The 27,503-nt window shown below is 45.5% G+C and overlaps 1 protein-coding gene across 1 annotated transcript in view; it reads right to left on the bottom strand.

Annotated features, from left to right (window-relative positions):
- Positions 1-27,503, bottom strand: part of zcrb1 (zinc finger CCHC-type and RNA binding motif 1) — a 104,706-nt gene that overhangs the window by 13,810 nt on the left and 63,393 nt on the right. Inside the window, exons 3-7 of the mRNA XM_072484396.1 lie at positions 15,421-15,449; positions 13,668-13,779; positions 13,450-13,557; positions 9,208-9,317; positions 9,023-9,113 (exon numbers count right to left, since the gene is read on the bottom strand). Coding sequence (XP_072340497.1) covers positions 9,023-9,113; positions 9,208-9,317; positions 13,450-13,557; positions 13,668-13,779; positions 15,421-15,449 — 450 coding nt within the window. The remainder of the gene's footprint in view (positions 1-9,022; positions 9,114-9,207; positions 9,318-13,449; positions 13,558-13,667; positions 13,780-15,420; positions 15,450-27,503) is intronic.

The raw sequence follows: 27,503 nt of genomic DNA on the forward strand, positions 1-27,503 counted from the left end.
CCTGATCATCTTATAAACCTCTATCAAGTCGCCCCTCATCCTTCTCCGTTCTAATGAGAAAAGGCCTAGCACCCTCAACCTTTTCTCGTAAGACCTACTCTCCATCCCAGGCAACATCCTGGTAAATCTCCTTTGCACCTTTTCCAAAGCTTCCACGTCCTTCCTAACATGAGGCGACCAGAACTGTACACAGTACTCCAAATGTGGCCTTACCAAAGTTTTGTACAGCTGCATCATCACCTCACGGCTCTTAAATTCAATCCCTCTGTTAATGAACGCTAGCACACCATCGGCCTTCTTTACAGCTCTGTCCACTTGAGTGGCAACTTTCAAAGATGTATGAACATAGACCCCAAGATCTCTCTGCTCCTCCACTTTGCCAAGAACTCTACTGTTAACCCTGTATTCCGCATTCATATTTGTCCTTCCAAAATGGACAACCTCACACTTTTCAGGGTTAAACTCCATCTGCCACTTCTCAGCCCAGCTCTGCATCCTATCTATGTCTCTTTGCAGCCGACAACAGCCCTCCTCACTATCCACAACTCCACCAATCTTCGTATCATCTGCAAATTTACTGACCCACCCTTCAACTTCCTCATCCAAGTCCGTAATGAAAATCACAAACAGCAGAGGACCCAGAACTGATCCCTGCGGTACGCCACTGGGAACTGGGATCCAGGCTGAATATTTGCCATCTACCACCACTCTCTGACTTCTATCGGTTAGCCAGTTTGTTATCCAACTGGCCAAATTTCCCACTATCCCATGCCTCCTTACTTTCTGCAGAAGTCTACCATGGGGAACCTTATCAAATGCCTTACTAAAATCCATGTACACTACATCCACTGCTTTACCATCATCCACATGCTTGGTCACCTCCTCAAAGAATTCAATAAGACTTGTAAGGCAAGACCTACCCCTCACAAATCCGTGCTGACTATCCCTAATCAAGCAGTGTCTTTCCAGATGCTCAGAAATCCTATCCTTCAGTACCCGTTCCATGACTTTGCCTACCACCGAAGTAAGACTAACTGGCCTGTAATTCCCAGGGTTATCCCTATTCCCTTTTTTGAACAGGGGTACGACATTCGCCACTCTCCAATCCCCTGGTACCACCCCTGTTGACAGTGAGGACGAAAAGATCATTGCCAACGGCTCTGCAATTTCATCTCTTGCTTCCCATAGAATCCTTGGATATATCCCGTCAGGCCCAGGGGACTTGTCTATCCTCAAGTTTTTCAAAATGCCCAACACATCTTCCTTCCTAACAAGTATTTCCTCGAGCTGACCAGTCTGTTTCACGCTGTCATCTCCAACACTATGGCCCCTCTCATTCGTAAATACTGAAGAAAAGTACTCGTTCAAGACCTCTCCTATCTCTTCAGACTCCATACACAATGTCCCGGTACTGTCCTTGATCGGACCTACCCTCGCTCTAGTCATTCTTATATTTCTCACGTGTAAAAGGCCTTGGGGTTTTCCTTGATCCTACCCGCCAAAGATTGTTCATGTCCTCTCTTAGCTCTCCTAATCCCTTTCTTCAGTTCCCTCCTGGCTATCTTGTATCCCTCCAGCACCCTGTCTGAACCTTGTTTCCTCAGCCTTACACAAGTCTCCTTTTTCCTCTTAACCTGACATTCAACCTCTCTTGTCAACCACGGTTCCCTCACTCGACCATCTCTTCCCTGCCTGACAGGGACATACATATCAAGGACACATAGTACCTGTTCCTTGAACAAGTTCCACATTTCACTTGTGTCCTTCCCTGACAGCCTATGTTCCCAACTTATGCACTTCAATTCTTGTCTGACAACATTGTATTTACCCTTCCCCGAATTGTAAACTTTGCCCTGTTTCACGCACCTATCCCTCTCCATTACTAAAGTGAAAGTCACAGAATTGTGGTCACTATCTCCAAAATGCTCCCCCACTAACAAATCTATCACTTGCCCTGGTTCATTACCAAGTACTAAATCCAATATTGCCCGTCCTCTGGTCGGACAATCTACATACGGTGTTAGAAAAGCTTCCTGGACACACTGCACAAACACCAGCCCATCCAAACTATTTGATCTAAAGAGTTTCCACTCAATGTCTGGGAAGTTAAAGTCACCCATGACTACTACCCTGTGACTTCTGCACCTTTCCAAAATCTGTTTTCCAATCTGTTCCTCCACATCTCTGCTACTATTGGGGAGCCTACAGAAAACTCCTAACAAGGTGACTGCTCCTTTCCTATTTCTGACTTCAACCCATACTGCCTCAGTAGGCTGATACTCCTCGAACTGCCTTTCTGCAGCTGTTATACTATCTCTAATTAACAATGCCACCCCCCACCTCTTTTACCACCCTCCCTAATCTTATTGAAACATCTATAACCAGTGACCTCCAACAACCATTTCTGCCCCTCTTCTATCCAAGTTTCCGTGATGGCCACCACATCGTAGTCCCAAGTACCGATCCATGCCTTAGGTTCACCCACCTTATTCCTGATGCTTCTTGCGTTGAAGTATGCACACTTCAACCCATCTCCGTGCCTGCAAGTACTCTCCTTTGTCAGTGTTCCCTTCCCCACTGCCTCATTACACTATTTGGCGTCCTGAATATCGGCTACCTTAGTTGCTGGACTACAAATCCGGTTCCCATTCCCCTGCCAAATTAGTTTAAACAGTCCACTACTGTGTTAGCTTTTATTGGTAGAGGGATTGAGTTTAGGAGCCATGAGGTCATGTTGCAGCTGTACAAAACTCTGGTGCGGCCGCATTTGGAGTATTGCGTGCAATTCTGGTCGCCGCATTATAGGAAGGATGAGCAAGCACTGAAAAGGGTGCAGAATGTTGCCTGGTATGGAGGGGAGATCTTATGAGGAATGGCTGAGGGACTTGAGGCTGTTTTCGTTAAGAGAGAAGAAGGTTAAGAGGTGACTTAATTGAGGCATACAAGATGATCAGAGGATTGGATAGGGTGGACAGTGAGAGCCTTTTTCCTCGGATGGTGATGTCTAGCATGAGGGGACATAGCTTTAAATTAAGGGGAGATAGATATAGGACAGATGTCAGAGGTAGGTTCTTTACTCAGAGAGTAGTAAGGGTGTGGAATGCCCTGCCTGCAACAGTAGTGGACTCGCCAACACTAAGGGTATTCAAATGGTCATTGGATAGACATATGGACAATAAGGGAATAGTGTAGATGGGCTTTAGGGTGGTGTCACAGGTCAGCGCAACATCGAAGGCCGAAAGGCCTGTATTGCGCTGTAATGTTCTATGTTCTATGGCACCGTGGCTGGCTCTGCTGCGCAGGAAGAAGAATGGCAGGGCTATAGTGATAGGGGACTCAATCGTAAGGGGAATAGACAGGCGGTTCTGCGGATGCAATAGAGACTCCAGGATGGTATGTTGCTTCCCTGGTGCAAGGGTCAAGGATGTCTCGGAGTGGCTGCAGGACATTCTGGGGGGGGGGGGGGGGGTCGGGGGAGGGTGAACAGCCAGCTGTCGTGGTGCACATAGGCACCAACGATATAGGTAAAAAACGGGACGAGGTCCTACAAGCTGAATTCAGGGAGTTAGGAATTAAACTAAAACGTAGGACCTCAAAGGTAGTAATCTCAGGATTGCTACCAGTGCCACGAGCTAGTCAGAGTAGGAATGTCAGGATAGATAGGATGAATGCGTGGCTCGAGAGATGGTGCAAGAGGGAGGGATTCAAATTCCTGGGGCATTGGAACTGGTTCTGGGGGAGGTGGGACCAGTACAAACCGAACGGTCTGCACCTGGGCAGGACTGGAACCAATGTCCTGGGGGGGGGGGGGGGGGGTTTGCTAGAGCTGTTGGGGAGGGTTTAAACTAATGTGGTAGGGGGATGGGAACCGATGCAGGAAGTTGGAAGGTAGTAAAACAGGGACAGAAACAAAAGGCAGTAAGGGGGAAAGTTTAAGGCAGAGAAGCCATAGTCAAAAATCAAAAAGGGCGACAGTACAAGGTACAGTGACTGAGGGGAGCTCAGTGAATAGGACCAGTAATAATAAAAGGAATAAAACGGGAAGTAAAAATATTAATGGTAAGCAACGCGGCAGGTTGTCACATGAGATTATCATAGAATTTACAGTGCAGAAGGAGGCCATTCGGCCCATCGAGTCTGCACCGGCTCTTGGAAAGAGCACCCTACCCAAGATCCACACCTCCACCCTATCCCCATAACCCAGTAACCCCACCCTACACAAAGGGCAATTTTGGACACTATGGGCAATTTAGCATGGCCAATCCACCTAACCCGCACATCTTTGGACTGTGGGAGGAAACCGGAGCACCCGGAGGAAACCCACACACACACGGGGAGGATGTGCAGACTCCGCACAGACAGTGACCCAAGCCGGAATCGAACCTGGGACCCTGGAGCTGTGAAGCATTTGTGCTATCCACAATGCTACCGTGCTGCCCTAAGGGTTCAACGACTACTCTGTTGCTGCCCTAAGGGTTCAACGAGATATGGGTTCAACGACAAGGAAAATTAGGAGAAAAGTGAAGAGGAAATATAACTTAGGAGAGGTTACTGATCGAGGTGTTAGGATTCAAAACAGAGGTGAAAAAGCCAACATAAGTGTACTTTACCTGAATGCTCGTGGTACTTGGAATAAGGTCAATGAGTTGATGGCGCAAATCATCGTGAATGGCTATGATTTAGTGGCCATTACTGAAACATGGTTAAAGGATGGTCACGACTGGGAGTTAAATATCCGAGGGTATCAAACGATTTGGAAGGACAGAGTGGATGGTAAGGTGTAGCTCTGTTATTTAAGGATGACATCCGGCCAATAGTAAGGGATGACATCGGTGCTATGGAGGATAAGGTTGAATCCATTTGGGTGGTAATCAGGAATAGTAGGCAAAAAAGTCTCTGACAGGAGTCGTCTATAGGCTACCAAATAGTAACATTATGGTGGGGCAGGCAATAAACAAAGAAATAACGGATGCATGTAGAAATGGTACAGCAGTTATCATGGGGGATTTTAATCTAGATGTTGATTGGTTTAACCAGGTCGGTCAAGGCATCCTTGAGGTTTCCTCGAACAGTATGTCATGGAACCTACGAGGGAACAAGCGGTCCTAGATCTGGTCCTGTGTAATGAGACAGGATTGATTCATGATCTCATAGTTAGGGATCCTCTTGGAAGGAGCGATCACAACTTGGTGGAATTTAAAATACAGATGGAGGGTGAGAAGGTAAAATCAAACACTAGTGTTTTGTGCTTAAACAAAGGAGATTACAATGGGATGAGAGAAGAACTAGCTAAGGTAGACTGGGAGCAAAGACTTTATGGTGAAACAGTGGAGGAACAGTGGCGAACCTTCCAAGCGATTTTTCAGTGCTCAGCAAAGGTTTATGCCAACAAAAAGGAAGGACAGTAGAAAGAGGGAAAATCGACCGTGGATATCTAAGGAAATAAGGAAGAGTATCAAATTGAAGGAAAAAGCATACAAATGGCAAAGTTAGTGGGAGACTAGAGGACTGGGAAATCTTTAGGGAACAGAAAGTTACTAAAAAAGCTATAAGAAAGAGTAAGATAGATTATGAGAGTAAACTGGCTCAGAATATAAAAACAGATAGTAAAAGTTTCTACAAATATATAGAACAAAAAAGATTGGCTAAGGTAAATATTGGTCCTTTAGAGGATGAGAAGGGATATTTAATAATGGGAGATGAGGAAATGGCTGAGGAACTGAACAGGTTTTTTGGGTCGGTCTTCACAGTGGAAGACACAAATAACATGCCAGTGACAGATAGAAATGAGGCTAGGTGGTGATGGGCAAGCTAATGGGGCTAAAGGTAGACAAGTCTCCTGGCCCTGATGGAATGCATCCCAGAGTGCTAAAAGAGATGGCTAGGGAAATTGCAAATGCACTAGTGATAATTTACCAAATTTCACTAGACTCTGTGGTGGTCCAGACGGATTGGGAATTAGCAAACGTGACACCACTGTTTAAAAAAGGAGGTAGGCAGAAAGCGGGTGATTATAGGCCAGTGAGCTTAACTTCGGTAGTAGGGAAGATGCTGGGATCTATCATCAAGGAAGAAATAGTGAGACATCTGGATGGAAATTGTCCCATTGGGCAGGCGCAGCATGGGTTCAGAAAGGGCAGGTCGTGCTGAACTAATTTAGTGGAATTTTTTGAGGACATTACCAGTAGATAACGGGGAGCCAATGGATGCGGTATATCTGGATTTCCAGAAAGCCTTTAACATGGTGCCACACAAAAGGTTGCTGCATAAGATAAAGATGCATGGCATTAAGGGTAAAGTAGTGCCATGGATAGAGGATTGGTTAATTAATAGAAAGCAAAGAGTGGGGATTAATGGGTGTTTCTCTGGTTGGCAATCAGTAGCTAGTGGTGTCCCTCAGGGATCAGTGTTGGGCCCACAATTGTTCACAATTTACATAGATGATTTGGAGTTGGGGACCAAGGGCAATGTGTCCAAGTTTGCAGACGACACGAAGATGAGTGGTACAGCAAAAAGTGAAGAGGATACTGGAAGTCTGCAGAGGGATTTGGATCGGCTAAGTGAATGCGCTAGGGCCTGGCAGATGGAATACAATGTTGACAAATGTGAGGTTATCCATTTTCGTAGGAATAACAGCAAAAGGGATTATTATTTAAATTATAAAATCTTAAAACATGCTGCTGTGCAGAGAGACCTGGGTGTGCTAGTGCATGAGTCGCAAAAAGTTGGTTTACAGGTGCAACAGGTGATTAAGAAGTCAAATGGAATTGTGTCCTTCATTGCTAGAGGGATGGAGTTTAAGACTAGGGAGGTTATGCTGCAATTGTATAAGGTGTTAGTGAGGCCACATCTGGAGTATTGTGTTCAGTTTTGTTCTCCTTACTTGAGAAAGGACGTACTGGCACTGGACGGTGTGCAGAGGAGATTCACTAGATTAATCCCAGAGCTGAAGGGGTTGGATTACGAGGAGAGGTTGAGTAGACTGGGACTGTACTCGTTGGAATTTAGAAGGATGAGGGGGGATCTTATAGAAACATATAAAATTATGAAGGGAATAGATAGGATAGATGCGGGCAGGTTGTTTCCACTGGCGGGTGAAAGCAGAACTAGGGGGCATAGCTTCAAAATAAGGGGAAGTAGATTTTGGACTGAGTTTAGGACGAACTTCTTCACCCAAAGGGTTGTGAATCTATGGAATTCCTTGCCCAGTGAAGCAGTAGAGGCTCCTTCATTAAATGTTTTTAAGATAAAGAGGAGATAGTTTTTTGAAGAATAAAGGGATTAAGGGTTATGGTGTCCGGGCCGGAAAGTTGAGCTGAGTCCACAAAATATAAGCCATGATCTCATTGAATGGTGGAGCAGGCTCGAGGGGCGAGATGGCCTACTCCTGCTCCTAGTTCTTATGTTCTTCGAGCAGAAAAGGTTGAAGAGAGATTTGAAAGATTTGTCAAATCAGGCATGGTTTTATAAGAGTTAAGGAGAAAAAGTTTCCAGTTCAGATCAGTAATCAGAGGACACAGATTTAAAGGGAACCTCCAAAAGAACCAGAGGCGAGATGAAAAGAAACCTATTCGCACAGCAAGTTTTAATTATCTGGAATGTGCTGCCTGAAAGATTAGTGGAAACAGATTCAATAGTAACTTTCAAAAGATAATTGGAAAAAGATTAATTGCATAGCTGTTGAAGAAGCAACTCGGACACAATAGTCTAAATGGCCTCCTTTTGTACTGTATCATTCTCACATCCTGTGAAATAATTTCCTCAAAATTATTCAGGAGTCTTTGTTACGGGGGGGGATTTATTGTTTGTAAGAGGAAGAGAGCGTGCGCCAGGAAGAGAGCGCGCGCCAGGAAGAGAGAGCGCGCCAGGAAGAGAGAGCGCGCCAGGAAGAGAGAGCGCGCCAGGAAGAGAGAGCGCGCGAGGAAGAGAGAGAGCGCGAGGAAGAGAGAGAGCGCGAGAAAGAGAAGTGAAAGATGACGAAACACCATCACACAATCAAATTGAACCAATCATTGAAATCTCAATATCAGAAATGACAGCAAGGTTTCCAGATATCACTGCTCCACTGATCCACTATCTCACATCAGCCCTCACCCACCTCAATTCCCCATCCCCATGTACCGGCTGCACACTTACAGGCATGGTGCAGCAGGCGAACCAAGGCATGGCAGAGTCAGGCAATGCACAAAGGTGAAAAGAGGCAGGTTGTCTTAGTGTTGCAATAGACAGGTGTTCATCTTCTTTCTTCATTCTCTTTTTTTCTTCCTCCTGTCTTTGCGCCCCACCACCCCCGTGCGCCACTCCCCGCTTCCTTTCAATCTGCCTCCCACCATCCTACTTTCAGTCCTCCCCGTCGAGTCGTCTCCTATTCTCTCTCATTTCTCCTACCCAAACAGACAGCCCCCGCACCATGTCAGCATTTCTGAATCTAATGTCCCATCACCCAGTCCTTCCCCTTTGAACAATCTGCTCATCCCCAACATTCTCCATTCTCTCCTCCACTACTGTCCCTTCTCCCACGTTTTTGTTGTCCCACTCCCAACCCAGGAGTGTCAGGGATTACGGAAGTGTTAAGTATTAGGGAAGATTGAACAGGTACAGGGCCTTCAGAATGCTCTGGGGAATGCATGTGATGGCATTTATTATTATTTAATCACAGTTTCAGTTACTATTCAATTAATTAATTTAAAACAAACTACAGTTTTGGATTATATAGCAGTAGATTGCTACGATCAAGGAGGCGACTGACACTTTGTATATGTATTATGAGTAATTTGCAAAGGACTCCAATTAAGCTTGCAGTACAGCATTAAGCTAATCAATACTGTGTCTTCAACAGTGATCAATTACAACTACAATTGAATTGCAATACCAAACAATGACAGAGAAAGATAGCTCTCCCAAGGTTTGTTTGCAAAGCTACAGAATGGACAAATGATTTACAATCAGGTAAAAGTTACTTTAGGATTTGTTGCACTTCTTCCCAAGGCATTAATCAATTTATCCTCTCAGAATTGCATACCTGGAAAGCAATAGCTTGGCTCAAGCTATCGAGGGCAGGGTCTTCTCCTTCATCTTCACTTTCTTGCTGCTGCTCCTGCTCCTCCTCTTCACTGAAAATACAGAAACATCCTTTTAAGATGTGTCCTCAAAACAAACCTCTATTTTAAAAAGACATTTTGGATAGGTTAACAATGATATACGCACATTTCTTCCGGTTCATTGATTTTTTTCTTTTTCTTTTTCTCTTTCTTTTTTGGAGGTTCTCGCTCTCCAAGCATATTCTTTGGGCAAGCATAGCTCAAATGGCCATAGTCCTGTATTCAGAAAGGAACATCACATTTAAAGAAATAATAATAATAATAATAATGCAGTGACAAGTCTGTAAGAGATACTAAATTACCAACAGACGGATCTTCTGTAAGAACCATGTTGCTCAAGGTTCAAATTGAAGAAAAATAGCCAGTTATAAACTCTGACATTAACTCTTATTTCCACAGGGTCAAAAGTATGTTGGCTGGATTGTCTGGTTCTCTACTATTGATTGTCCTTTAACGCCAGCTCATTTCAATATAAATATATCTTGTTACTAACATTTTGTTGCTATTTGAGATTGCTATCAGTAAAAAGCATGTTAAATTTGTCAATTTTGCTGTATCCAATAAGTTCAGCTGATTAATCAAGAAGAACAAAGTTACTCTGTGCCCATTATTTACAGTAGAAAGATGCTTTAACATAACTTTTGGTAGAGTGAATGAGAACATGATGATTGAAGGATACGAGGAAAGATGTGAAACACAAGGCAAATAATTAGGAAATGCCAGAAAGGAGGACTGAAATTTCTTCCATGTGAACATTCAGAGATATCATTAATTTACATGGAGGATATACGGATAAAGCCCATGTCAGTTAACTGTGTAATGCATTATCCCATAGTTAACATTCTGATGCCGAACGACAACCCGCTGATAATTTGCTTTGGTGCCTTTCTTGCAGTGAAGGTTGAATAACAAATTGTGCGATGATCCCACCTACGTTAGAACGCGACTCAGCTATTTAGTCCCTCAAACCTGTTTTGCCATTCAATGCGATTATGGCTGATCTGCAATATAATTCCGTATTGCCTTTGCCCATTCCTCTGGTTAACAGAAAAATCTACCAATCTCAGTTTTAAAATTAACGACTGATCTTGCATCAATTGCCATTTGCAGAGGAGTGTTTCAAAGTTCCACCACCAACTGTGTGAAGCGTTTCTTAATTTCATTCCTGAAAGATTTTTCTCTGATGTGTAAATGATGTGCCCAAGTCCTAGAATCTCCAACTAGCAGATACAACCCCATGTGTTCCTCCTTCTTGAAAACATCTATCAATCAATTCCTTAACCTTCTAAATTCCAGGAAATACGAACAAAAATTGTTTTACATCTCTGTGTAACTTAACCTTTAGAATCCAGATACTATTCTAGTAAATCAATTTACATCAAAACCAAAAAGATCCTCCATAAGTTGTGGCGTTCAGTCCCTCCAGGTGTGATGTAACCACTGTTTTGTAAAGCTGAGACATGGTTTCAACCCCCACCTCTCCTTATGTCCTATTCCTCGATAATAAAACAGAATAATAGAATATAAAGGCAAGCATTCTATTATCTGGTTTGATTATTTTCTGCACTTATCCCTGACATTTTATGATAATCTGTATACCTGGACCCCACGTATCTTTGAACCACCAATGCTCGTAGCTTTTCACCACTGTTCTATCCTTTTTGGTCCAACGTGATTAAGCTCACATATGCCTCCACTGAAATCAATTTTTCAGTTTTGCTTATTCACTTAATCAATCAATATCTCTTTGTGATGTTAGTTTCACCGGCACTGCTAATAATGATACCTAGCTTTGTATATTTGGAATATCTGACGTATGTGGTTTTCTATCCCATCATCCAAGTTGTAAATTAATACAGCGAACACTTGAGGTCCTAAAGCAGACCCTTCTGGGACACCAAGTCACATCCTGTCAATGAGAGTACGTGCCTATTAGCCCTATTCTCTGTCTCCTTCCACTCCGAGAACTTCCTAATTCGGCTAATAATTAGTCTTCAATTCCATGTGCTTCAACTTACGAGGGACCCCATCAAATGGCTTCTGGAAGTACAAATTACATCTATAGACATTCACTATCCACGACTTTAGTCACCTCCTCAAACATAATTAATCAGATTCATTAGATAAGATTATTTCAAATCTGTGCCGATCCTCTCTAATCAGCTGAAAATGTTCAATGTGTTTAGTCACCATATTCTTAACGAGATTTTAGTCATATTTTGTCAACAGGCGTTCTGCTAACTACCCATAATTTCTCTCCTACTCCATCACCTCTATGCTTCCCCCGGTCTAAATGCCTTGCGCATAGCAACATTTTATATAATTTTTTTAAAAGGATCACTTGAACAGCCAACCTTACGACACTACCAAATGTTTGAACTATTTTAGTTCAATTGCCTCAAAACTTGATTGATTGCATTGGACAAATAATAATTGCCTGTTGAAAAAAAAATTATTGATCGTTCGAGATTAAAGCCCATAGAGGAAGTAAAGAAAATGAATGCAAGGAAAATTAATTTAAAACTCAGACGGCCCAGATTTTGCAATAGAAATCTCAGTGAGATCCATCAGCATTTCCAGGTATTATGGAGAAAATTGTACAGGAACTTTTCGTATCTGCAGTTAAACGTGGAAATTTAAAAGTTGCTGTTTGATTTTCCCCACACTCGGTCATAAACATTTCTCCACCAGTACCTCATTGGTAGACTTAATAATAAAATACATGAAGGGCATGAAGTTACAGTACTTCACAACTAAATACGTCAAAATAAATTCAGGCTGGTGTATTCATGTGAGACAGCATGGCAGGTCTTTTTTTTTAAACCAACAAATAACCCCATGAAAACATATATTTGTCAGATTGTCAGCACGGTAGCCTTGTGGATAGCACAATTGCTTCACAGCTCCAGGGTCCCAGGTTCGATTCCAGCTTGGGTCACTGTCTGTGCGGAGTCTGCACATCCTCCCCGTGTGTGCGTGGGTTTCCTCCGGGTGCTCCGGTTTCCTCCCACAGTCCAAAGATGTGCAGGTTAGGTGGATTGGCCATGATAAATTGCCCTTAGTGTCCAAAATTGCCCTTAGTGTTGGGTGGGGTTACTGGGTTATGAGGAGGTGTTGACCTTGGGTAGGGTGCTCTTTCCAAGAGCCGGTGCAGACTCGATGGGCCGAATGGCCTCCTTCTGCACTGTAAATTCTATGATAATCTATGAAAAGTGCCAGAATGCAATTTTTTTTCTTGATCCCGTCTTTTTTTCATTATTAGTGTTTTCCGTACTTGATTTTACATTGATGGGAATTTATACTTCCTGATTTGGACTGTGTTTCATTTCAGCCAGCTAATATGATTGGAAAATTCTCATCAAAATATTTTTGTTGCTTTACACTGCTGCCTCACGGCGCTGAGGACCCAGGTTCGATGCCAGCACCGGGCCAGTGTGTGCACATTGTCCCAGTGTTTTCGTGGGTCTCACCCCCACAACCCAAAGATGTGCAGAGTAGGTGGATTGGCCATGCTAAATTGTCCCTGAATTAGAAAAAAAAGAATTAGGTACTCTTAAAGTAAAAAAAATGTTCTTGTTGCTCGTCTGCCACAGATCCACTGTAGAGGTTAAAAAGGATTTCTTATAACCATGTTGCCATTCAAAAGCCCACAAAACATCTGTGTACAGTTGTGAGTAGAATGAAAAACAAATAAGATTCCAAACAGGCAGCATCCTTTGTTGCTGACTGTGAAATCTGGGCCAATATATATTCTAGAATATCAAAAAAAACTTTGCATCTGACAGTGAGAATAAGCCTATCTTCACAACATCTTACAAAGTTTTAGCAGTTGACATCATAAACCCGGTTGGTGGAAATTTCCTTGGAAAGGATTTCTAGCTCATATGTACAAATAATACATCATGATAATTTCCCATGTCACAAAATTGTTTTACATATGGCCATGCAATTTCAACTATCAACTTTTTTTCTAAGGATTCAATTTTGTGGATGTCTTAATTTTGTACTTGACTATAATTATCGTTGGGTTGATAAACATCAACATATATTGCATTCATGGTATACACTATAAACAGTGTAGCCCAGTGGTGAATTTCATGAAGGATCTGGATTATGTGTGGAGGACTGAAAGTCGGTCGTGTGTTTAATACCATGTTGCCAGGTTGGTGCCTGGTGACTTTTTCATCACAGTTTTAATGGCAACTTTGAGATTTAATTTTATGCTGGAAGATATGTCAATTCATATTTTGGGTAATTTAACACCTCCAATCTTTTTTGTTATAGTCATGGCAATAAACCAACAATTAGTGTTCGTTGCAGATTTTTCATTTAAATGCTTTGTACTCACACCACATTCATAACATCTAGATTTGTCAGTGTAATTGCGCCTTCTGATGAATTCAGATGCTCTTCCATTATCCACTGCAATACTTGCCTTCACTGTTCTGCCAAACAACTGCAGTTGACAAGAAAAACAGACTTAGTTGAAAAGTTATGTTAAAGACAAGGCATGTTCTTATTCAGTTAAAAGTGAACTTAAAATGGAATTGACTACGCTTTGCTCACTTGCTTGTTGTTCAGTGCCCGAGTACAGTTATATGCGGATTCCCTATCCAGAAACAGAACAAATGCCACACCTTTGCTTTTCCTGGAATCTTTATCCCGCAATACTGTAACTCTGTAAACAAATAGGTAGAGTCTCAGCAAATCTGATGAAAAGCCAAAAATGGTCACTGACCTAAAATTTCTTCACAGAATGCTACAAAGTGGTTAACTTATTTTGAATAGAATTAATGTTACTCGCAAAGAGATCTTAATCAAGTATGTCTTCTATGATAATATCAAACTCAAATGCAACTTAATGCACTTCTAGGGTTTGGATGTCAGCCAATTTGAGATCCACTACACAAAAGCTTTAAATTTCTCGTAATCAAACAGAAGTTCTCTATCTGATCAAACAATTTGAATTTTTCACAAAACTATTCAATTACGTGTGACATAGCTGTACGGTGATGAACTTAATAACCAGCTACAAACTCCAGTAAGATTGGATAAAACAATGACATATATTGGCCCAGGTGTTGCAATCACCACTGACCTCAAAAGAAAGCCTCACTACTTTGCAGCGGTAATTAACTTGCTTAACTTGCTCAATGTGCAATAGATTGCAGCATTCTTTCATGAGGATTTCAATGTTGACCTGCAGTGATGTCATCAAGCTCTCCGAGCAGCCAAACACATTAAAGATTTCTCAGACATCAACCAGGAAATGAAAAGCACTAATAATCACATTGCTACAACAGCTGAACTTTGTAAGACGGTTATATTTTAAACTGTCTCCTTTAATTCAATGCAAAATTGAGTAGTTTGGAGAGGGGGATGTGACCTCCTGCGAAGTCTGATGGGATAGGACTATAAGACCTCATAATAAATTTATCGAGAGACACTCATGTGACTTGGTTGCCAGGGGCCCATGACTAAACTTACTGAAAGTAAAGACGCAAGTCTGAACACCTGGGCACAAAGGAGACACTGGCTGGTCTTGCTGCATACAGACTCTCAGAGGCAGTCAGACGGAGATTTGGGTAAGATGACCTGAGATAGGTGCTGCTATGTCAGGCAGAAGAAATGGACGCTTTTTGGGTTAATCACCGAAGGGCAGCACAGTGGTTAGCACTGCTGCCTCATAGTGCCAGGAACCAAAATTCAATTCCGGTCTTGGGTGACTGTCTGTGTGGAGTTTGCATGTTCTCCCAGTGTCTGGGTGGGTTTCCTCTGGGTGCTCTCGTTTCCTCCCACAGTCCAAAGATGTGCAGGTTAGGTGGATTGGCCTTGCTAAATCTCCCCTGGTGTCCAGACATGTGCAGGTTAGGTTATGGGGATATGGCGGGGTGAGTGGGAGGTGGACCGGGTGGAGTGCTCTTTCGGAGGGTCGGTGCAGACTCGATGGCCGAATAGACTCTTTTCTGCACTGTGGGTTTCTATGTCATTCTAAGAGCGCTGGGGAGGACAGATCTCCTGTTCAAAGAAACGATCTTTGAGGTGAGTTAAAGAACAACGAGTTGCCAGAAGGCACCTTGCTACTCAAGTCCATTTGATTATGCTCAGAAGTTTGAGTGAATGGACTTTGTTTAAAAGGACGTTGGAACATTCACTCTGGTGGAGTAGGGAGAAAGGATCTTGTTAAAGCTGGGAGGAGCTTGGGATTTTAAACACAATATGACAATGCCAGAGCAAGAGCTTTCTAAATGCTAACACCAAGTTTACAATATTTAGATCATGATACCTCAATGCTGCTTCATTATTGTGTTTCACTTACTTGACCACTGTGCCATACTTGGAAAAAATCTGAATGAAAAAAAAAGAAGATTGTCAAAACTGGATATATATGGAACAAAAATTAAAAGATGTGGCAATTCAAACCTCTAAAGCTAATGAAGATGAACGAACAGCATTTTATGATGGTTTAAAAGCCACCTGGTTGGAATCTACTTTTAATACAGAAGAACAGTTAATTGTATTTTAAAGTGACTGTCAACTTGGTAGCTTGTCAACTATAGTTAGAAGTCTTACAACACCAGGTCAAAGTCCAACAGGTTTATTTGAAATCATCAGGTGAAGGGGCAGTGCTCCGAAAGCTTGTGATTTCAAATAAACCTGTTGGACTTTAACCTGTGTTGTGAGACTCCTTACTATGCCCAGCCCAGTCCAATGCCCGCACATCTCGTCAACTATAGGTGCTGTATTCATTATTCTTGTGCATTGGGCTGGGAGCAATTGTAAATGTTAGCTATACACATAGGTGAGAATAACTAGGAGAACCAACTCCCCACAATCTATGGAGTTCACATCTGTCAGAGAATTTTTAAACAGTTCCTCAATTCCCTTCTGTGATTCTCATGGCTTATTGTGAAGTTATTGAGAGCATTATAAAAACTGCTAAACCCCTGTTTGACAACCTTAAGAACTGTAAAAGTCGCCATGACATCCACATGAATTGATTCAGATACATCCGATATCCATTCTGCAAAGGAAAAAAGGACCAGCCATTTAGGACTGAATGAGAAGACATTACTTCATTCAAAGGCTTGTGAATGTTTTGAACACTATACCCCAGAGGTTAGTGGATTCCCAGTCGTTCAGTACACTCAAAACAGAAGTTGATTGATTTTTACATCCTAAGGGAATTAAGTTTGAGAATGAAGGTGGCGCTGGGGTAGAAAGACTAAATGACCTACTCCTATTTCCTATGTTATATTCATTAATGATGAAAACTTCACTTCAAATCAGCTTCTGGTCTAGGACCAAGACCAGTTTCAAGTAACCAAAGGGAAAAGGTTCAATATTCAAATGCAGGGCAGGATTCTCTGGTTCCCCAGCTGCGTATTTCTCAGCAGCATGACATTCGCTGATGGCGGGATTCGGTTTTCCCACCGCTTGTCAGTGGGGTTTCCCAATGAAGCTATGTGCCACCGAGAAACCCACAAACGGGGGTGCATTGCTAGCGGAAAAAGCGAATCGCAAAGGCTGGAGAATTCTGGCCTAAATGTGTCTAAAAGCAGTACGAACAACATGACAGGTCAGTTTAGAGTCGGAAGATTTCAGCTGGCAAGCAGTAAGGGCTATAAGTTGGCTCAAGCCTCAGAGGGTGGCGGGGGGGGGTTGAAATGTTCAAATATTCAGATGTCACTTATGCACCTCGTCAAATGTCCAGTGACCCCCCCCCACCAGAAAATGAACAGGCAGATATTCGGCAAAGATAACACTGCTGCAATGTAGAAAATGTAGCAGCCAACGTGGTGTAGCAAGCAAATGGATAACCCGTTTTAGGGATTTTGGTGGAGGGATAAAATTGGCCAGGACACCAGGATGAATTCCGTCATCTTCGAAATAGCGCGCCATGGAATCTTTTCCGTCCATCCAAGGGTGCAGCCAGGGCTTCAGCAATCTCATTTGAAAGGGGAGGCATTTGACAGTACAGAACTTAAATACTGCAGTGTGTCAGCCTAGATTTTGTGCTCAAATCTCTGATTTGGGATTAATGTCCAATAAATCCTCTGACTCGTCAGCAAAACTACAACCGCCAGGTTACCGTCAACAATGAACTACACCCCCCCCCCCCTCCACACACACCACAAATCAATCAGTGTTTAGGAGCGGAAGTCTGAAAGTTGGAAGGTAAAAAAAATGATATTTTATGTTTCCACAATTATTTCCTCCCACTAGTAGATCAAGTTCTCAACTGTAGCGGTTGTTTCTCCTGCTCATCTATGCAAGGTGAGTAATTAAAGTGGTGAGCCAAGGAAAATAATTGCATTGTAGAAATTAAATATCACAAGAGTGGAAATGTGCATAGAAGCATTTGTCCCTTTGAGCCTACTCTACTATTCATTATGATCATGGCTGATCATCAAATTCAATACCCTGATCCTGCATACCCCGATATCTCTCGATCCTTTAGTCCCAAGAGCTATATCTAATTCCACACAAAGCTTTGGCCTCAACCACTTTGTGGTGGGGAATTTCACAGATTCACCACTCTCTGGGTGAAGAAATCTCTCTTCACCTCAGTCCTAAAAAGGTTTACCCCTTATTCTCAAACCATGACCTCTAGTTCTGGACTTTCCCATCATGGATAACATTCCTTCTGAACTTATCCTGTTAAAATTTTCCAAGTATAATAACTCATCAGGAAGCTAATGGTAACAAAGGTGAATTTATTTACATAATTACAATTGCATGCTTAGCACAAAAACATCTCACTCCCAGTGCAGACCTCGCTGGGAGGCTAGATCTGGGTAGGCCCTGAGTTGGACCTACTTTTAGCCTGCTTTAACGAGCCCCAGGTGGTTGGCCTCCACACCCTACCTAGAGAGCTTGTATTCCAGGAGTTCCACAGGAAGAATAAGAATTTCCCCATGGTCCTCATCCGGTTTATAACACCCTCCCCCAGAGTCCGAAAGTCAGCCATCAGCTGCCACCGCTGAGCCCATGCCTGAGCATCCACTTGCAGACTGACTGGGCCAGTCTTGTCCAGCACCACTTCCTGGAACCAGAGTGCACCATCGCCAAAACATAAACGTAACGTTCACCTCGACGTCCCAGGACTGTGGCGATTCTTCAGGACTCCTGATGCTGCTCAACTGTATCCCTAAGGTTTGAAAGAGTAAGACTCAAGTCCGGAGTCATTGTTCCATCAAGAGTTCTGGTGGAGAAATCCCAGTGGTTATATGCAGTGTCATATGATAATGGAATTAGAAGCACGCCAACCACGCATTCATTGACGCAGTGGACTGCTTTTTCCAACCTCATTTAAAAGTTTGGACCACCCTATCGGTCAGTCCAATAGAGGAAAGATGAAATGGCGGTGTACAGATGTGCCATTTCGCAACATAAAAATGACAAATTCCTTGCTGGTGAAAGGAGTTCCATTGTCCGTAACCAGCATCTCCAGATATTCATGGGTACAAAAAGCTCCCAAGCTTCTCAATGGGAGCCCTGGATGTTGTGGAAGACATCCTGAAAACGTCAAGCCACTTGAAGTGGGCGTCCAATATTATTAAAATCATGGAGCCCGTGAATGGTATAGCAATCTTCACGTGGAGGCAAATCCATGGATGACCCGGCCATTCCCACGGGTGGAGAGGCGCGAACGACGGCAGATTCTGCCATTCCCAGCATGCTAGGCAGTTTTGTACCATTAGCTCAATGTCTACATCTACACCTGGCCACCAAACAAAGCTTTGTGGCAACATTTTCATTTTGGAAGCCCCTGCCTGGCTGGCCAGCATGCGAATCCTACAACAGGGCTTCCTGTACCAGAGGGGGAATGATCACCCAACACCCCACATTATTACTCCACCCTCCCTCAACTCAATTCAGAGAACGTCTGTGCGAAGGATTTTTACCCGCCACCAAGTAACAGGAAGTGAAACTTGGCCAACTCCGGGTCCCCTGTGTCCATGCACATACTAAAGCAGCCATCACCAGTAAGGTGTCCATAAAATTCAAGGCCTCAATCATCTCATCCGCCACAGGTGGGGTTGGGCACTCGCGGGCAATGGCAACGTGCTTACGGGCAATCCTGGTACCTGAACGGTGTGGAAAAATGTACTCTTGGCAGCAAGCAGGAGTGTCCACCACTGGATCCTGGCTGATGCAATAGGCAGGATGCTCTTGCTTTCCCGAATAGGTCGAGCAACGGCTTGCGGTCAGTTATAATAGCGAAATGCTGCCCCATAGTGCAGTGGAAGCTGAGGCATGAAATTGTTTCAAGAATAAGGTAGACATAGTTCTGATAAAAGGGATATGGGGAACAGATAGGGAAGTGGATTTGAGACCAGGAAGAGATCAACCTTGATCTGATTGAATGGCAGAGCAGGCATGAAGGGCTGAATTGCTTATGTTATATATATTGATGGAATTTCTTAATTCCAAAGGTTACACCTTCCTTCTCAATTTGTGCATACCGGCGCTCGGTGTTCGCCAGGGTTCTCGAAGCAAATGGAATGTGTTGTTCCATGCCATCACTCCACACATGGGCTAGCACTGCCCCAAAGCCATAAGGGGAAGAATCGCATGTTTGAATTAGGGGTCTAGTCGGGTCATAATGTGTCAAGAGTTGTTTGGAAGATAGGCGTCTCTTTCTGGGGTGATGCCTTGCTAGCCGCACGTTTCGGCGGCTCCTGCTCCGACGGACCTTCGGGCTCTTTTAAGAGCCCCAACAGGGAATTTTTTGACGACGCAACCCGGTGTGGGGTGTGTGAGAAGGGAGTCCCCCCCAACGAAGGAGGAAAAAAACGGCGGCGGCGGCTGCAGCGCGAGGAATCGTCGACCAAAGGGTCAGAAAGGGAGAAGCACAAGATGGCGGCGGAGAAAGCGCAGGCGACATGGGGGCCTGAGCAGGATTAAATTTTGAGACGGTGCGTGGAGCTGCTGAAGAGGGAGGTGCTGACCCCGATGCTACAGGCAATTGAGGGGCTCAAGGAGACACTAAAGACCCAGGAGACAGAGCTCCGCGTGGTGGAGCAGAAGGTGGCAGATAATGAGGACGAGATCCTGGGCCTGGCGGTTAAGACACAGACGCACGAGGCACTTCATAAAAAGTGTACTGAAAGGATCGAGGCCCTAGAAAACGGAGCGCGAAGGAAGAACCTTCGGATACTGGGTCTCCCTGAGGGTGTGGAAGGAGTGGACTGTGGAGCCTATGCAAGTACGATGCTGAGCTCACTGATGGGTGCTGAGGCCCCTACGGGCCCCTTGGAGGTGGAGTGGGCACATCGGATCCCGGCGAGAAGACCAAAAGCGGGAGAACCACCCAGGGCGATAATCGTGCGATTTCACCGCCTTAAGGATAGAGAAGAGGTCCTGAGATGGGCTAAAAAGGTGCGGAGTAGCAGATGGGAAAATGCAGTGGTACGGGTGTACCAGGATTGGAGTGCGGAGGTGGCGAGAAGGAGGGCGAGCTTTAACCGAGCCAAAGAGGTGTTGCATAAAAGGAAGGTGAAGTTCGGGATGCTGCAGCCGGCAAGACTATGGGTCACGTATCAGGAGAGGCACCATTATTTCGAGACGGCGGAGGAAGCATGGATCTTTATCAAAGAGGAGAAATTGGATCGGAACTGAAGGACTGATGCTGCAGGAAATGTTATTGTTAATGTTATGGTTGAAGCTAATTGAGAAGTAAATTGGGAAGGGGGGACACATTGGGAAATGTGGGCGCCGGTGAGGGGGGGGAAAGACAGGACATAGTTGGAGAATGGGGTAGGGGAGGGGGAGGGGAAAAGGAGCTGCGCCGTAAGAGGCGGGTCAGGTAAAGGGATGTTCCCGCGCCAGAAAGAATAAGGCGGGAGAACAGGCGCAAGGCGGATGGGAGTTCCCCAGACGGGGGGGTCGAGGAGTGAGCAGGAGTAGCTGGGGTCAGCTGAAGTCAGCTGACTTACAGAAGTAATATGGGGGGAGCAATCACACTAGAAAGAGATCTGGGGGGCGGGGGGGGGGGGGACAACTGGGTTGCTGCTGCGGAAATCCAAAAGGAAATGGCTAAAGAGTGGGTGGAGGGCTGGCTGGAGGGAATGGAGGTCGTGTTCGTTAATGTGTATGCCCCAAACTGGGACGATGCGGGATTTATGAGACGGATGCTGGGGCGTATACCTGACCTGGAGGTAGGAAGCTTGATTTTAGGAGGGGACTTTAATACGGTACTGGACCCGGGGCTAGATAGATCCAGCTCAAGGACCGGAAGAAGGCCGGCAGCGGCCAAGGTACTTAAGGGGTTTATGGACCAAATGGGGGGAGTGGATCCATGGCGATTTCTTAGACCTAGGGCTAGGGAGTTCTCCTTCTTCTCCCATGTCCATAAAGTGTACTCCCGGATAGATTTTTTTGTTTTGGGATGGTCGTTGGTCTCTAGGGTGGAAGAAGCTGAGTACTCAGCCATAGCGGTTTCGGACCATGCCCCACATTGGGTGGACCTGGAATTAGGAGAGGAAAGGGAGCAGAGAACACTCTGGCGATTAGATGTGGGATTGATGGCGGATGAGGGAGTGTGTGCAAGAGTGCGGGGGTGTATTGAGAGATACCTGGAGGTCAATGACGACGGCGAGGTCCCTGTGGGAGTGGTATGGGAAGCACTAAAAGCGGTGGTCAGAGGAGAGCTGATCTCCATCGGGGCCCACAAAAGGAAAACAGAGGCCAAGGAAAGGGAAAGATTACTGGGGGAGATTTTAAGGGTGGATAGGGAATTTGCAGAGACCCCGGAGGAGGAATTGTACAGGGAGAGGAGACGACTCCAGACGGAGTTTGACCTTCTGACCACCAGAAAGGCGGAGGTACTGTGGAGGAAGGCACAGGGGAGGAGGTATGAATATGGGGAAAAGGCTAGTCGCCTGTTGGCTCATCAATTGCGAAAGAGGACAGCAGCGAGGGAGATGGGAGGAATTAGAGACGAAAGGGGAGACACGGTGCGAAGGGCAGGAAAGATAAATGAGATGTTCAAGACCTTCTATGAGGGACTGTATAGGTCTCAACCCCCAGAGGGAGAGGAGGGGATGCGGCAGTTCCTGGACCAATTGAGGTTCCCGAAAGTGGAGAAGCAGGAGGTGGTAGGCCTGGGGGCACCGATTGGGGTGGACGAGGTTATTAAGGGACTGGGAAGTATGCAAGCAGGGAAGGCCCCGGGACCAGACGGGTTCCCGGTGGAATATTACAGAAAATATGTGGACTTGTTGGCCCCGTTGATGGTGAGGACGTTCAATGAGGCCAGGGAAGGGGGGACTCTACCCCCGACGATGTCGGAGGTGACGATATCGCTAATTTTGAAGAGGGATAAAGATCCGTTGCAGTGCGGGTCCTATAGACCTATTTCATTATTGAACGTGGACGCCAAATTGTTGGCAAAGGTACTAGCATCGAAGATAGAGGACTGTGTCCCGGGGTGGTGCACGAAGACCAGACAGGGTTCGTAAAAGGGAGACAACTGAATGTTAACGTGCAACGACTATTAGGGGTGATAATGATGGCCCAGTGGAGGGGGAAGCAGAGATAGTGGCGGCAATGGATGCAGAGAAGACATTTGATAGGGCGGAGTGGGAGTATTTATGGGAAGTGTTGAGGTTTGGGTTCGGGAACAGGTTTATTAGCTGGGTTAGACTTCTTTATGGGGCTCCAACGGCAAGTGTAGTTACAGGGCGACAAAGATTGGAGTATTTCCGACTATATAGGGGAACAAGACAGGGATGCCCGCTGTCTCCATTGTTGTTCGCGTTGGCAATTGAACCTCTGGCCATGGCGTTGAGAGACTCCAGGAAATGGAGAGGGGTGATTAGAGGGGGAGAAGAACACCGAGTCTCGTTATACGCAGATGACCTATTGTTATACGTGTCGGACCCAGCGGGGGGGATGATAGAGGTTATGCAAATTTTGAGGGGGTTCGGGGATTTATCGGGATATAGGCTTAACATGGGGAAGAGTGAACTATTCGTGATACACCCAGGGGACCAGAGTAGAGAGATAGAAGGCCTGCCTCTAAGGAAAGTGGAAAGAAACTTCCGATACCTGGGGATTCAGATCGCTAGGAGCTGGGGAACCTTGCACAGACTTAATCTGACACGGCTGGTAGAACAAATGGAGGAGGACTTCAAGAGGTGGGACATGCAGCCTCTGTCGCTGGCGGGCAGGATGCAAGCAATCAAGATGATGGTCCTCCCGAGGTTCTTATTTGTATTTCAATGTCTCCCTATACTAATCACTAAGACCTTTTTTAATAAAATAAGACAGGAGCATAACGAGCTTCGTGTGGGCAGGGAAAGTCCCGAGAGTAAGGAGGGGGTTCCTTCAGCGTAGTAGGGACAGAGGAGGATTGGCACTACCGAACTTGGACGATTACTATTGGGCCGCCAATGTGGCAATGATACGTAAATGGATGATGGAGGGTGAGGGAGCAGCGTGGAAAAGACTGGAGAGAAAGTCCTGTAAAGGGACGAGTTTAGAGGCGCTGGTGACGGCGCTGCTACCGTTCTTACCTAAAAAGTTTACCACTAATCCGGTGGTGGCGGCAACATTGAATATCTGGGGACAGTGGAGGCGGCAGAGAGGGGGGCGGGGAGCCCTGGTGGGGTCCCCAATCAGGAACAACCATAGGTTCGCCCCAGGAAGAATGGATGGAGGATTTCAGAGCTGGCACCAGTTGGGAATTAGGAGGGTGGGAGATTTGTTTATAGATGGGACTTTTGCGAGCTTGGGAGCATTGGAGGAAAAGTATGGGTTGCCCCGGGGAAACTTCTTGAGATATATGCAGGTGAGGGCATTTACTAGACAACAGGTGAGGGAATTTCCGTTTCTCGCGACACAGGGGATTCAGGACAGAGTGCTTTCAGGGATGTGGGTCGGAGAGGGCAAGGTGTCAGAGATATACCGAGAGATGAGGGAAGAGGGGGAGGAGTCGGTGGGCGAACTAAAAGGAAAGTGGGAAGAAGAACTAGGGGAGGAGATAGAGGAGGGTATGTGGGCTGATGCCCTAAGCAGGGTAAATTCCTCTTCCTCATGCGCCAGGCTTAGCCTGATTCAATTTAAGGTGCTACATAGAGCACACATAACGGGAGCAAGATTGAGCAGGTTCTTTGGAGTGGAGGACAGATGTGGGAGGTGTGGCGGGAGCCCAGCAAACCACGCACATATGTTTTGGGCGTGCCCGGCACTGGAAGGGAGTGATGGGAGTGATTTCGAAGGTGGTGAAGGCCCGGGTCAAACCAGGCTGGGGGTTAGCTCTATTTGAAGTTGCGGATAAGCCGGGTGCAGGAGGCGAAAGAGGCCGACGTTGTGGCCTTTGCGTCCCTAGTAGCCCGGCGCAGGATCCTACTCAAGTGGAAGGAGGCGAAACCCCCCGGACTGGAGGCTTGTGTAAATGATATGGCGGGGTTCATTAAATTGGAGCAGATAAAGTTTGCCCTGAGAGGGTCGGCTCAAGGGTTCACCAGGCGGTGGCAGCCATTTCTCGACTACCTAGGGGAACATTAGAGGGAAGACAGATGACCAGCAGCAGCAACCCGGGGGGGGGGGGGGGGGGGGGGGGGAAAGAGAGGGGTTTTGTTTAGTTTATGTCAAAAGATAATGGTGTTTTGTTATTTGTGTATTGTTAAAAAATTCTTTATTGTTACATTTGCTTTGTAAGAGGGGAAAAATTGTTCTCTGGAAAAAATGTTCAATAAAATATATTTAAAAAATAAAGAGTGAGTTGTTTGGAAGATAGGCGTCTCTTTCTGGTCACGAATGCCTTGTCCTGTGACCATTTCTGATCTTTTCACAACACATGCAAGGTGACCAATAATAAAGCCAGGTTTAGCGATAGATTTACCATAATAATTAACGATAATAATCATAATCTTTATTAGTGTCACAAGTAGGCTTACATTAACACTGCAATGAAGTTACTGTGAAAATCCCCTAGGTGCCTGTTCAGATACACCGAGGGAGAATTCAGAATGGCTAATTCACTTAACAAGCACGTCTTTCTGGACTTGTGGGAGGAAACTGGAGCACCCGGAGGAAACGCACACAGACACAGGGAGAACGTGCAGACTCTGCTCAGACAGTGACCCGAGCACTGTTAAGCAACACTGCTAACTACTGTGCTACTGTGCCACTCAAGGCACAAAAGGGACAGGGGGTTCAGTGTCATTCCGCGGGCTGGGGGCCCCCTTTATAGCCCAAATGTTATCCTCAACTGGGTGTAGCCCCTCACTATCCACTTTGTATCTGGAAGTAGGTCACTACCCAGGCATGGAAAACACTTGACTTAATTTTAATTGGGCAAAACAGTGCAGTACTTCCTCGAGATGTGCCATGTGCTCCTGCTCTGTGGAACTGGTGATAAGAAAGTCATCTAAGCAGATGACCACTTTTGGCAAACTCTGATCAAGCTCCACCTGCAGGTACATGTGGCTCATATCGAGCTTTGTAAACCAACAGCCTCTGGCCAACCAAGCATATACATCTTCAACCCAGGGCATCGGGTAGGGGTCCAATCATGAAGCCTTCTACAGCAAGCTTGGTCCCAACAGAGCCTGATGGTTTTATCAGGTTTTATCACTGGCACCACTGGCGCAGCCAATTCCACAAATAGTGGTCAGAGGACTCCTAGATCTTGCATCCATTGCAGTTCTTCGTCCACCTGAGAAAGTGGCACATACGGAACTGTAGCCATCTGGGATGGCCACTTCCAGAATACAAAATGGACGCTCGCAAAGAATGTAGGGAACTGTGGATAACGTTAGGAAAACGTCCTTACAATTTTCAGAATCAAACAAAAATTCTACATTGCATACCACCCCCAGTCAAGTGGCATAATAGAAAGAATGAAGGATCTTCGCGGGATCCCTACAGTTGCACGCGGACGCGACCCCCCTGATCCCTACCACACAGGCCGTAAATGTTTCCCATCCCTGCATACACTGTACCCAGAGATAGCAACCAATACACCAACCTGGTGTGATAAGTTCATTACTTGGTATTCCCTGTCCTACGTTGTAGAAGCACTATTAGTAATTGCAATATTCTGCAGTATCGTTCAGACACTAAGACTTAGGAAATGACAGAGGAAAACCTCTCGCACTCCGGCATACACATTCAGATCCCCTATTTTCGGACTTCAACAAACCCCCCACTCTCCTTAAGTGAATTAAAGTGCATCGACCGTTTTTTTTTGTTTGTTTCCTTGTTCTAATAAAAATGTTAAACTCTGTGCTTGACTGCCAAGCCACAGAAACATGTGTTACTGTACAGTTTAAAATGTTGTACATGCTTTGACGCCGCTTGACGGCTCTGGAGCTGCGGCTGTACACCGCTTGACGGCTCTGGAGCTGCGGATGGACTCACTTTGGAGCATCCGTGATGCTGAGGACGTCGTGGATAGCACGTTTAGCGAGCTGGTCACACTGCAGGTGAAAGGTACTGAGGGAGATAGTAAATGGGTGACCAAAAGACAGAGCAAGAGTAGGAAGGCAATGCAGGTGTCCTCTGCGGTCATCTCCCTGCAAAACAGATATACCACTTTGGATATTGTTGAGGGAGATGGCTCACCAGGGGAAGGCAGCAGCAGCCAGGTTCATGGCACCATGGCTGGCTCTGCTACGCAGCTGGGCAGGAAGAAGAATGGCAGGGCTATAGTGATAGGGGACTCAATTGTACGGGGAATAGACATGCGGTTCTGCGGATGCAATCGAGACTCCAGGATGGTATGTTGCCTCCCTGGTGCAAGGATCAAGGATGTCTCGGAGCGGCTGCAGGACATTCTGGCGGGGGGGGGGGGGGGGGGGGGGGGTGAACAGCCAGCTGTCGTCGTGCACATAGGCACCAACGATATAGGTAAAAAACGGGACGAGGTCCTACAAGCTGAATTTAGGGAGCTAGGAGTTAAACTAAAAAGTAGGACCTCAAAAGGTAGTAATCTCAGGATTGCTACCAGTGCCACAAGCTAGTCAGAGTAGGAATGTCAGGATAGAGAGGATGAATACGTGGCTCGAGAGATGGTGCAAGAGGGTGGGATTCAAATTCCTGGGACATTGGAACCGGTTCTGGGGGAGGTGGGACCAGTACAAACCAGACGGTCTACACCTGGGCAGGACTGGAACCGATGTCCTGGGGGGGCGGGGGGGGGGGTGGTGTTTGCTAGAGCTGTTGCGGAGAGTTTAAACTAATGTGGCAGGGGGATGGGAACCGATGCAGGAAGTTGGAAGGTAGTAAAACAGAGACAGAAATAAAAGGCAGTAAGGGGGAAAGTGTAAGGCAGAGGAAGCCATAGTCAAAAATCAAAAAGGGCGACAGTACAAGGTACAGTGACTGAGGGGAGCTCAGTGAATAGGACCAGGAATACTAAAAAGGAATAAAACGGGAAGTGAAAACATT

Source organism: Scyliorhinus torazame, chromosome 19 (assembly GCF_047496885.1).
Source record: "Scyliorhinus torazame isolate Kashiwa2021f chromosome 19, sScyTor2.1, whole genome shotgun sequence".
In the NCBI taxonomy this organism is placed as follows: Eukaryota; Metazoa; Chordata; class Chondrichthyes; order Carcharhiniformes; family Scyliorhinidae; genus Scyliorhinus; species Scyliorhinus torazame.